At 46.6% G+C, this 12344-nt stretch overlaps 2 protein-coding genes and 1 long non-coding RNA gene across 3 annotated transcripts; 2 read left to right on the plus strand and 1 right to left on the minus strand.

The window, feature by feature from the left end:
• The first annotated feature begins 1326 nt into the window (after positions 1 to 1326).
• On the plus strand, positions 1327 to 2643 carry LOC123405479. Its single transcript, XM_045099147.1, has 5 exons — positions 1327 to 1473; positions 1572 to 1673; positions 1769 to 1850; positions 1960 to 1979; positions 2539 to 2643. Exons 1-5 carry the CDS (start codon positions 1327 to 1329, stop codon positions 2641 to 2643), a joined length of 456 nt encoding a protein of 151 aa, XP_044955082.1.
• Positions 2644 to 5455: 2812 nt separating this feature from the next.
• Positions 5456 to 7105, minus strand: LOC123402511. Its single transcript, XR_006611291.1, has 2 exons — positions 6586 to 7105; positions 5456 to 5832 (listed from the first exon to the last, which is right to left on the minus strand). It is a non-coding gene; the product is annotated as an uncharacterized LOC123402511 (long non-coding RNA).
• Positions 7106 to 8263: 1158 nt separating this feature from the next.
• LOC123405480 (putative cyclin-F2-1) lies at positions 8264 to 9544 on the plus strand. The gene has a single exon (XM_045099149.1). The coding sequence runs from the start codon at positions 8264 to 8266 to the stop codon at positions 9542 to 9544; it is 1281 nt and encodes a 426-aa protein (XP_044955084.1).
• Positions 9545 to 12344: the final 2800 nt, after the last annotated feature.

Genomic DNA, 12344 nt, shown 5'->3' on the forward strand with positions numbered 1-12344 from the left:
TCCTAAGCAACAGTCTTCTGCGTCCACCGAAGATCCGAGGACAGACACCGGACTCGGTTGTTCGTCTTCGTTGGAGCTCACGACAGATACTTTTTCTGTCAGATGATCGGATGGAGCTTGATTATCTTCACATCGATCGTGCTCTTTCCTCTCAGTCTGAGTACAGCATACCAGTCAGTTCATCGATCATTGTTACAAAGGATAAAGAATAGTAATCTACAGATAAGTAATTCATAGGCCAACCAAAATCTTTGATCTGTCGAGCAGAGGGGTTAGAAATAATAAATTCATAAAGTATATGCAGTGAATGCTTAGCAATAAAATGAACATACCTGAGATGCAGAATATCGTGGGCTAGGGACAATAAAATGGTCATCTATTGCAAATGTCTGCTCTTGGTCCAGAATCATGTTCTGTGCAAAAGACTGAGCCTCCCCCTGCCACTCTGGAGCTGCATGACTGCTATATAAATCGTGTTCACCACATAAACTAAAGGGCAGCCCGGTGCATGTAGCTCCCGCTTGCGCACGGTCCGGGGGAGGGTATGACCACTTCGGTGCATGTAGTTCACCACATAAACTATGGTCAAAATTTCCACCATGCACAAGTCTTCCTCCAGTTTCAGATAGCTCTAGCATTGCACCGCAGTAAGTTGGTTCTTCAAAATTCACATGTATCTCGTGCTCGGTCACCACACTTTGCGCTTCATCTAGAGATACGGACGACACAAGCGTTGCACGCTTTATTATTAGGGGAGATTGCACATCGCTTTCATCACAACGATATGTCGAACTTCTGACTAACGATCTCCTTGGTCTGTCCTGATGCAGATCTTCAGAATTATATGGCCCTGATCCGATGATGTTCTCTGCCATAGAGTACTCACCATGCGTGCAACTTGCTTTTCTCCTGCTCGATTTCGAACTCCCTTGGTTGATGGATGAAGTAGAAACAGACTCCAACCTTGTTAAGCCACATATGTTCTCATCTTTCCAACCATCATTGCTACTGATACCAAGAGGGTAACCACATGATCCTGGCATCACATCTCGATGCAACTCGCCTTCTGGCCATTGCCGGCAAGCTGCTGCCCCTGAAGTAAACTTTGAGATCTCTTTTCCGTGCGTAGGGTACTCCTCCTCCGGCTGCTCTGAATCTTTCTTCAGAAAAATTAGCACTCTGAGACAAGCCTCGCGCGCTCCGGCTCGGCCTCCTCCGCCCATGCGTATTCACGTCGGGCTCCCTCGTGCACGCCTACCTCCGCTTCGGCCGCGTCTCGGAGGCCTATAGGCTGTTCGACGAAATGCCCGAGCGGAACCTGCCCGCATGGAACGCGATGTTGTCCAGACTGTGCCGCAACGCCCGCGTGTCAGAGACGGAGAAAGGGTCATCACCATGTTCCAGGAAGGCTGCAGGGCTTTCCAGGTCGCCTTCACCAAGATCATGGAGAAGAAGCTCGGCGACAACCCATTGGTTGGTTGTTACTCCCCTAATTCTCAATGTTTTTACATTTCTCTCATGGTGATGCATAGCATAAAAGGGGGACTAACACCTTTTCTTCTTGTTGCAAGGGTCCAATTCTGTCAGTGGACAAGAAATTGGCCGACGCCAAGTTGGCCGAGGAGGCGGACGAGCACAAGTCCAAGGGAGAGGCCCGCAAGGAGAAGCGCATTGTATGCCATACCTCACTCGCTTGCCCGCCAATTCGACACGCCATTAGTATGTTTTTGTGTTCAGGGCATGATCTCTTGTTTTGTGGCGAATGCAGGCTGCGCAGAAGGGTCACAAAATACCTGAGAATGATATTGACAACAAAGAAAAGATGCTTATCAAGGTTGCAACCCAAGGAGGTAATGTTCTGTTTTCTACCATGTCATTTTGCCTGCGTTTGATATCAAACTTCTCTAAACTCACCCTTTGCCCTCAAACATCTTTTCATGTACTCTATTGATGATGCAGTTGTCAGGTTGTTCAATGAGGTAAGCGCACTTGCCTTTCCTTAACTGCTAGACATACATGTTGCTCTTTTTGTTGTGAATATAATTATTCAATATAGGGAGCTTCCATGGACTCTTACCTTAATGGAAATATGTGGTTCTAATTGTTTTGAGTATTCAGGAAAATATGCTATGCCACGATAGTTGTTTCTGAAGACTTAGGACAGGGCTCCATGATACCTCTCCCATATGGCAATATATGGCAACTCTCATACTCATCATACTCGGTTCAATTCTGTGTATATATTCGCGGAAGAGATTTTCTTAGTTCAAGCTGCAATTAGTTCCACACTTAGTTACTTACCTACTATGGGCTTATTTGATTCAAACGGGTTCCATTAGGGTTTTAGAGGATTTGAATCCTTAGGAAGTCTTCTGGTGTAGGTTACTTGATTAACTTTATTGAAATCCTTAAAAATTGGGACCTATTGGTACATTTAGGTTATTTCCTAAATATTCCCTTGCACTCTATTTTGTATATACTTAGGAAAAAATTGTGTTAGCTAATTGGTAAGTCTTAAAATTTGTTTTTCCTTTCGAGGTGAGCAAGCGACAGACTAGGAAAGGTTTGAATCCATCAAGAAGTAAAGATGTCAAATGTATGACCTTTTCCTTTTCAATGCTATTCACTTCCTTCATTGTTTGAAGATTCATTTGACTCCTTCGCCTACTTTTTTGTACTTCTAATTGGTGGATGGCCAAACTTTATATTATCGTTGTCTATTAATTATCTGGAAAAGAAAAGCGTTAGTGTGCATGGGACAACTCAAATAATTAGTCGACAGGATGATCGAACATGTTTCTTGTTAGACAGAACAGTAGTCTGAAATACAATTTGATGTATGCGGTGCCAGTTAGCACCACTATTACAATCTGATTATCCCAGCCTTATGCAAAACACGTTAACTGCCTCTTCTTTCCTTTATGCTTTCAATCTGTATCCAAGAATGAAATATCAGCATGCACCCATGACCCCTTGTCATGACAATATGAAATATAAATTGGCAATTCAGGTGTTGTTATTTCTAAAGTTTTGTAAGGGTATTTGTTGTCTTAATCAAACTTGAAGAGAATTCTGTGAAATCTTGTTTTCAAACATCTCAATTGCGGAGCCAAATTTGTGAAAAACAATGAATATTAGAGAGATGTCATCGCTAAGATAGTATCCCATGCTGTAGTTTCGACCGTTGACGATGTAGTAACACGATAACGGTGATTTCCCGTTGCAAAGCCTTTTGAACACTCGAGATTGTTGAAGCATGTTGATATCGTTGTGAGAACCCGGCATTCGAAAGAAAACATGCCAAATTCATAAGTCATGTGGCCTCACGCCAGCGGAGGGGATGAACGGCAAGGGGCGACCTACATTGAAGGTACATCGAGAGCTCAGCTCCACAAGGAATGAAAGGGAGGGGGTGGCCACCATTGGAATTGAGAGGAGTGACGGGAACAAAGTGAAGAGATAAGGACAACTTTTTTTTCTTCGAGAATAAGATGAGGAGAATGTTATTTTAGAAAAAGATGAGGAAAGTACTCCGGAGGACGCGCTTTGTGTCTCATGCGGAGGCTTGGTGTCTACGCTTAGAGCAGCTCACTCGCAAGAGCTTAGCAAGTTGTGCAAAAAGCAATTTAAAATATATATTGTTTAATTTATTTTTTGAAAATATGTTGTACACAAAAATGCCATTACCCATCAAAAAACAAAACATTATTACCACTCAATAAAAATGATAATTATTATTAAAAAAGTAATCCAATTTTTGTGTAAGCTTTACATTATATTTTAAAACTTTAAAAGAAACTCCTTCCGTCCAAAAATAGATGTCTTACATTTAACATTAAAATTTACATTTAATATTTAATGGTAAAATAAACAGGTTCTGCATTTTTTCTAGCCCGGTGCAACGCACGGGCATTTGTACTAGTCTTCCCTAATAATAAAGCGCGTTGCGCTTCTGTCGACCGTCGTTGGTCATTTTGCAGAAAAGCCCTCGCAGTTTCAGGTAATTAACCCGCAGTCCAATTTTAAGTCAAAACGAACCATTTTTTGGTCATTTTGCAGAAAAGTCCTCACAATTTTAGATAATCAACCGCAGTTCATCTTTTAGTCACAGCCGAACCGTTTTTTGCATTTTTCAGAAAAATCCCTGATGTTTCAGGTAATCAATCCGCCGTCCCTATTTAAGTCAGCCAAAACGTTTTTTTATTTTAACAAAAAAAAACCTGACTTTTTAGTTAATCAATCCATATTTTATCTAAAACGAAATTATCCATATCTTTTAAACCGTAACTCCGATTTTAACATGTTATATATGAAATTTGATTGAAAAAATGTGTAGAATCTAAATAGGATGTTATTTTTAGCTGTTGAATACTTCTTAAATATTATTTTTGGTGCAAACTTAATCTGTAATGCATGGTCCTTTTTTCCTCTCTTTTCGGCGACCATACGAATTGCAATAAATATCCATTAAATTAAAATCAAATTGACAGGAAAGAAAACATCGTTAACCACACATGCACATCTTTGGAAAATCTCATGGGAAGAAATAACATATTTCTCATCTTATTCCGAGTAATTGTACATTTAAACACGTTTTCGTTGTGTGAGCACTGAGGCCATCGTCGACAACATAAATGTGATGCCATGTGAAAATATATTGTGTTCAAAGCGTGTTTATTTTCTCTTCCGTTGCAACGTACGGGTTTTTTTGCTAGTTGTAATAAAATAAACTCTGGATCGGGTGTGCTAGCTTATGATTGAGAGATAGCAGACTGAACTCAGAGATTTTGATTGTGCTGCGACTCGATTCCTTTGGTCCTTTCCCGTGAGGTTCTGGGGAGGCCATGAACCTGGTTGGATTTCTCTATTCCTGGGCCAACCGGACCGAGAGATGTTCCTTCTAGTGAGGATGACTTAAACCCTTCGAATGACGAGTAACAAGATGGTTATTGAGTAAGTCTTTTTACGACGGGCTTGTGACTTTATACTTGAATACCTTATATTTTTGCAGCGTTGACGCCCGTTGTCTAGGCAGCGTAGTTCACCATCTTTACTCACCCAAGATCTTCCAACCACTGATGGCCTTTTTTCTATTTAGGGCATGTTTGTGCGTTGGAGGAGCAATTTTTTTCACTGTTTGCACTTAAACTGTCTGTATGAACAAGATTACTGATTTATCTATAAAGTCGGATGAAAGTCTATTTCAGCATCAAGGAATTCAGCACAACGATCAAACGCACTTTGTTTGAGCTGGAGACTTACCAACAAATATCATCCATGCATAGCTCATAACAATTGCCACACTCCAAACCAACCTATGATTGAATGGTTAGAAGGACAAAGGTATCCCCTGCCAATTAGATTTCAAGTAGCAGACTTGACATTGTTGCTTGCATTTTTCTGAATTTATTTCAGGCCTCAGAATGTGCGTTCAGTGAGTGGACACGTTACGAAGGATCGTGGAGAGCCCGGCTTTGAATTAACAAAGCCATCAACCGGCTAGAAAATACAGACACACCACAGACCAAATCGGTCACATGATACAAGGGAGCACTCTAGGAAGCTTACAACTCAACGCAGTGCACAAGCACAAAAGAAAAGAAACATCGAGCCCAATGCTTACACTAGCCCAAGGCCACAGCAAAACTGGTACCAAGGAATGACCAGCAAGAGTAGGACGAGGACCTCCTGATAAAGAGAATTGGCATGAACTGGGCGGACTCCCAAGATGAAGAAGTCCAAGCAGCATCCTCCTCTCGCGCCGCAGAGGGACCCTTCCCTCTCGCCTTCGAACGAAAGGCGTCGAACCACCAGACCTGCAAGACGCTCACCCTAGAGCAGAGGGGGTAGCGACCGCGAGACATGGAGCAGCCAGAGAGCACAACCCCTTAGACAAAGAACACACAACATCCACCATACCATCGCAACCTAAGACACCAGCAAACTAAGGGAAAGCCACCGGGGGCAGCTACTGAAGAAAGGCCAGCAAGAACATCAAGGAAGACCAGAGAACGCCGAGAAGTAAGGCTCGTCGGCCGTTGAAGAAAAGAACTGGGAGCACACAGCCGGGGGCATGTTGCTATTGCTGGGAAGGGGAACCGGATCAAAGGCGCAGCACCGCCAGCCTTGAGCCAAGCACGCTGCAACTAGTGGGCACCACCCTTGAGAGGAACGGAGACAATGCCAGCCATGCAAATCCAGGCGGAAGCGCGGCCTCCACACACCCTGAGCCACCGAAAGCTCGGACCTTGGACACCCCACGCCCGAACACGAACCCTCCCCAAGCGGCACCTCCAAGGAGGAGCACGACACGAAGCGCACCATTGCCGCCCAATCCTAGCCGAATTTTGGGCTTTCACCGAGGAGCGGGAACGAGTGGGGAGAGTGGAGAACCTCGGCTGCACCTCCACGAAGGAAGAACAGCGCCAAGGGCGTCGCTGCTGCCGGGCCGGTCAAGACGACCAACGATTTCCCGTGGTCCCCAGCCTCAGCACCGAGCATGCACCAGCTCCAGATCCGCCGTCTGCGAGACACTAGCAGCTGGAATCGGCGGTGCAGAGGGGGACAAAGAGGAGGGAGCCATACCTCAGATCCGACGAGGAGAGTAGACTCCACGCCGCAACCAGCCCCCGTCGACGGCTCACCAACCGCGTGGTTGAGCGAGCCGACCAGAATCGCCCGCAACCGGCTCCAATCGAGAAGACGTTGTTGCCTCGCCAATGGGGGCCGTCGCCCCAGATATGAAACACTCCGCCAGGAACGGAGCGGTCGAGGCCTCGCGGCTACCTTCCCCGGAGTCCGTGGAATAAAACCCGACGAGATCCTCAGGTGGCGGCGAGGAAGAGCAGGGAAAGGGGGTGGCGGCGCGAGGGGAACCCTAGTCGCCTCCTGAGTCCCTCAGGAGGACGACCCAGGGGCCGGTTTGAGTTTTTCCCTTGTTCTGGTTCGTGAGTGTACACACGCGTGTGTGATAACTTCATCAATCAACATGAAGTGCCGGCTCTCAAGGGTGTTCATGAGTGGCAGTGCGAGAATTACAGAGTTGTGTAGTCAATTTAAAGTTATATAGTCAAACATATAATTTTATATTAATTTTTGATAAGATTTAAACATGTATGTGTTGATTTTATAAAAGAAAAAACTCGATAGTTAATTGAACACCTAGCTAACACGTGGCTTCGCCACTGGTGTTCATAAAAATAAAATGTATATGCGTGCATTCATATGGAATGTAGGTATATGGGTGATTTTGGTTATACTCTGTTAAAAAAACAAATTATTTTTGGGGACTGATCTGCGTCGGCGTGTCGGCCCAAACTTTCGGCCGGCCGCGCGCGATCCGCAGGATCCACCAACCCCGCGTCGTCCGCACCATTGGATCCGCATGCAACATTTTTCCTCCTATGCAGCAATATTTCGATGTGATGAAACAATTTTTTCAACGGTTGCGACAAAAAAAAATTGTAGCAAAAAAAATATCTACGTGATCGTAGCAAAAAAACGAAGCTGATGGTGCATGGTAGCAAAAGTCAAACACCGGTTGTAGCAAATATTTACGCGACGTATATGCAACATTTTTAGTGAACGGTTGCAGCAAAGCATGATGCCGGTTATAGCAAAAATTAACGCGGTTGTAGCAAAAGTAAAAAAACATCGATTGTAACGAAAAATCCGACGAACTGGAGTTGCAACCAAACGTATATGCAGTTTTTTACTCAGACAAAAAATAGTAAAAAAAACGCTTGCAGCAAATATGACGCTGATTGCAACATATTTAGACGAAAAATGTTGCATCCACTGACCAGCGAAACACGCGCGCGGATGGAAAAAATGCTGCATGGGTCCACGCGCGTGAGGGGGCGACCGGCGCGTCGGTTCGGCCGGCGCGCGGGTGGAAACGATTCCATTATTTTTTCGTAAATAAAAAAAACAATTGCCACGCTACCAGTCGCTCCGCGCAGCGTACAAACTTGATCAAAAACAATCGCGGCAACAAATTATTTACGCGTGGAAAGCAGTAGCGTGTGTCCGTCTGCCATTCATGGTTAGTTGCAAATCTGCAATCCGAATCATCGTCAAATACAAGACCGGTAGTGATGTGGTTTCCCAACTCTCAGGAAACCCATCGAACGAGTTGCCGTCATGTATAAAATGGCACGACTCCCCTCCCTGCATCCTCTCATTTGTAATCACGTACCACCCTCCCAAGTCCCAAGTCCAAGAGTTCGAGACTCCAGACCCCTTTCTCCCTCTTGATCAAGCGATGGCTGTCATGGATCCCTTCACCGTCGACCTACTTTCGGGTCCTTCTCTGCCCGGCGCCTTCTCATGCGCCGCCGGCGATCACGTGGAGTTTGACGACGCCTACCTCCGGGCGATTGGCGCACTCCCTCCGCTTCCGTCTGTCCACTTCGCTCCCAACCACGCCGTCGCACTCGAAGATTTCGTGGAGCTCTATGCCTCCGCACTCGACGATCATCTTTTCCACCCGCCTTTCGAGGTGCCTGGGCCGTCCCTGCTTCCGGACCGCGTCGTCCCGGACTCCAAGAACTCCGCGAGACGCCCGCATCTGTCTGACCACGAATTCGCTCCCACCCCCGTCGATCACGCCGCCGCACTCGAATGTTCGGTGGAGCTCCCGGCGACGTGCGAGCTGTACGCCGCCGCACTCGACGCCCATCTTTTGCACCCATCCTTCGAGCTGCCCGCACCATCCCTGCTTCCGGACCGCGTCTTCCCGGACTCCAAGAACTCGGCCACGCGTCCGTGGCTCTCCGACTACGACATCGACATAGACATTGACTTCAACCTCCGGGAGATGGAGAAGAACGTCGAGGGTCGGCCTTTGCCGGACTACCTGAAGACGGTGCAGGGAGATCGGATGAGCCCATCGATGCGTGCCACCCTCGTCTTCTGGATGGATGACTTCACCCGGTACTACAACCTGGCCCCTGGCACGCTTCACCGTGCCGTCTCATACGTCGACCGCGTCCTGTCGACGCGAACCTTGTCTGCGGCTCGCATACACATGGAGTATGAGCTCCGTCTCCTCAGCGCCACGGCCGTCTTCACCGCAGCCAAATACGAGGAGCAGCGTACCAGATTCAAGGTGAACGCCGCGAAAATTGCCGACGACTGTGGGTTCGCCACGAGCAAGGAGGTGACCGACATGGAGTGCCAGATGTTGGCAGCGCTCCGGTACGAGCTCAGCGGACCAACGGCCTACACTTTCGTGGACCACTTCACCAGGTACGGTAATGGAGAGCGCGACCTGGAGGTTCAGAAGTTGGCGCATCAGCTCGCCGAAACATCGCTGGTCGATTACAGATGCCTGCAGCTCATGCCGTCCGCCGTCGCTGCGTCGGCAGTCTTTCTCGCTAGGCTGATCCTGAACCCAACGGCCAGCCAGGTGCACAAGTGGAACAGGGAATTCACGGCGCTGACAGGGTACACGCCCACGGATCTCATCCTTGGCATTGACTCCTTGTACATGATGAATCCTGATCCTCGCTTCGTTGTCTTGCCACAGTTCTTGTTAGAATGAAATGGAAGATTTAGGCAGTTCTGGAAAGGAAGACGTTGTTGAAGAACCTTATTCTTCTGGTGATGAACAAAAGATGTTAATGTAAATATGATCGTTGTTGTAGTTTATCCCTTAATCATTGTTTTGATCGCCTCGGATTTTTCTCTTCTCTGGTTTAGGCATAACTTCGATTTTCTATGACTTCGCTCTTTGTGGACGTGTTTTTATGTTTGCGTTGCTATTCGCTGCATGCGTCCTAAGAACAACTCCAACATGTCGACTTAAATAGACCCGTGTATAATCCGTTTTTTGTCCGTTCGAATCGTTCGAGTGGACGAGGACGACCGTTTTTTGGTTTGGACCGGCCCGTGCGTTCAACGGGTGGTAGGCCCATTTTTTCGCGTAGAGAAATGAAGTTTTGAAACCACACAATTGAAATGAACATAATTAAACATTAAATGGCTGGTCAAATTTCACTTAAACATTAATAAAACATAAAAGATAAAATAAAATACGCGCCCTGCATGCCCTTAGGCCTTGCCTTGTCCTTGTCATCATCGCCAGTGAGGTCGATGAAGCGTGGCGGCGGCGCATCCAACGGGAAAGCGTTGTGCCATGCCGTCAACGCCACCTCCTCCGGCGTTTGATGCGACAACGACATTGTTGTGCGGCGGGCGCGCTCTTCCTCCTCCTCCTCGGGCTCCCAAAGCAGATGGCTGCTCGCTCCTCGGCTAGCCAATGCTGCTTCCGGTGCTCCAGCTGGAGGGTCTGCTTCCCCTTGCCCTTATCGTTGAAGAAGCCCATGGAGCGCTAGGGTTTGACTGTCGTCGGCGAGGGGGCAAGCTAGGCTAGATGTGGTTGGGTCGATGGAAGTGGATGAGGTCGGGTCGTCCCCCCGCATACTTGCATTAAAAAGGACGGCGTGCTTCCATCCACTCCTTGACGGCCCCGAGGTAGGTGGTCGTGATTAATAGGACTGTCGACGTCGGTCGGGCGGTCGACTGTTGGGGCCGCGGCGGACACCAAGAGGATGCGCGGCTCGTCCGTTGAGTGCCCACGCAGACGCAAACCAGGCATAAATTTGGGCCTGAAAGGCGTCACTCTGGATACCAAACGGGCGTGTTTTGGTCCGCGCGTTAGGTCAGCGTTTTAATCCGTCTCGATTCTAACAGACACGCACCGATGGTTTGGGTCGACCAGTTGAAGTTGCTCTAATTATACTAAGACCTGATGTGTATTTGTTATGTTTGTATCCATTGGACACTTCATTTGAGTAAATATAATCTAGATGTACATAGTATCTTTAGTACGGTATTTCTTTTGTATTTCAAAAATATATCTCAGCCTTTTTTTCTAAACCAAGCCAGAAAAAATTATAGTTTTTCCAAGAATCAATTATACCAGCGGTGCTAAAACTTGTAAAAAAATCAATTTAGTGTTAAAACTTGCAACATACATTCAACTCATGCTACAACTTAATTAGCTTTGGCATGCATATACGGTGCAAATGCCGTTTGGATACGAACGGTGCCTTTCTGGTGTGCGAGGGTGGCGTGGGGTTGTCAACCACCAAATAAGTCATGTTGTGCTTGTGGCCTGTTATTTTGCGAAAAAATAATCAGGATTTTTTTTCTCATGACAAACCCCTGCCACGCTTAGCAGTTGTCCTTAACGGTTCACTTGTTCGAACCACTGATCTGTAAGATGTAGGTGTGCATGGCTTTTTTAAGAAAGAAAACTAGGCATTTATTTAAACAATGTTTACATGGATAGCAATGGAATCATTTGGTGATTCCAACCACACGTCTCTCAAAAGGAAGAGAGACACCTAGCCTAGCTATGTTGATCACAAGATCCACACACATTCATTTTCAGTCTAAATACAAATGTTACATATTTTGTTTTTTAGACAATCTCATGAAGCTTTTATTAAATCATCACAATGTTTACAGGAATGGATGGAAGATCTCCAGGATGACCTAACCAAACATGGCAGCCACCCACGAGAGAGAGTGCATGCTTCGCTAAATTGTGAGCCTCAAAGTTTGAGCTCCTAAACTCGTGGCTAAAATTACAGAAATCAAAAACCAGAGAGTGATCGAGTATTTCATGGATGATTGCACCGTAGCTTGATGCATTTTCCTTTTGGATATCATCAATGACAACCTTGCAATCTGAAGCCACGTGGATACGGCGTAGATACAAATCATCGGAGAGAGCTAGCACCTCTCTTACCACCAGAGCTTCGAGAGTTTGTGGATCAGCAATGTACCTAAAGACAAGTGAAGATGCTCCGAGGAACTTCCCAGTTGCATCTCTGCATATCGCCCCCACCGCTCCATATCTCCCCCTTGTAGAGGTGGTCGGCCGGCGTTTACCTTCATGTTGTTTTCCACAAGAGTCTGCCACTGTGTCGGTCTTAGGGCCCTCATAAGAACCGGTTTGGGGGCATTTGCTGAAATGAGTTGAAGTTCCACCAAGTACCTAGTAATGGACCCATTAACGGTACCTGGTGATTGAAAGATATCATCATGGATGGCCTTTCGTCTTGCAATCCAGATAGCAAACGCAGTGACAATCATCCTCACAAAATCTTCCTTGATCATCATTTCATGTGTCGCAAAAAGCCACTCCTTTGGGCTCTCCTCCTGGTGCTCAAGCAATGTATGCACCACGTGCTCGGGTGCCAAAGCCCAAACTCTGCTAGACATCGAGCAAGTGAAAAGATCATGCCTCCAAGTATCTGTCGCCCCGCACAAGTTACATGTGTCCTCCGGTGACATAGGATGATGTTTTAGGAGCTCCCCCATAGGCATGGATT

This window comes from Hordeum vulgare, chromosome 6H, assembly GCF_904849725.1.
Source record: "Hordeum vulgare subsp. vulgare chromosome 6H, MorexV3_pseudomolecules_assembly, whole genome shotgun sequence".
In the NCBI taxonomy this organism is placed as follows: Eukaryota; Viridiplantae; Streptophyta; class Magnoliopsida; order Poales; family Poaceae; genus Hordeum; species Hordeum vulgare.

Bases quoted from the DNA above. Each gene is read 5' to 3' on its own strand.
- LOC123405479 (XM_045099147.1), top strand. From the start codon at position 1,327: ATGGAACGCGATGTTGTCCAGACTGTGCCGCAACGCCCGCGTGTCAGA. The intron at 1,674-1,768 runs GTATGCCATACC...TGGCGAATGCAG, and splicing joins CCCGCAAGGAGAAGCGCATT to GCTGCGCAGAAGGGTCACAA. The intron at 1,980-2,538 runs GTAAGCGCACTT...TTTCCTTTCGAG, and splicing joins TTGTCAGGTTGTTCAATGAG to GTGAGCAAGCGACAGACTAG.
- LOC123405480 (XM_045099149.1), top strand. From the start codon at position 8,264: ATGGCTGTCATGGATCCCTTCACCGTCGACCTACTTTCGGGTCCTTCT.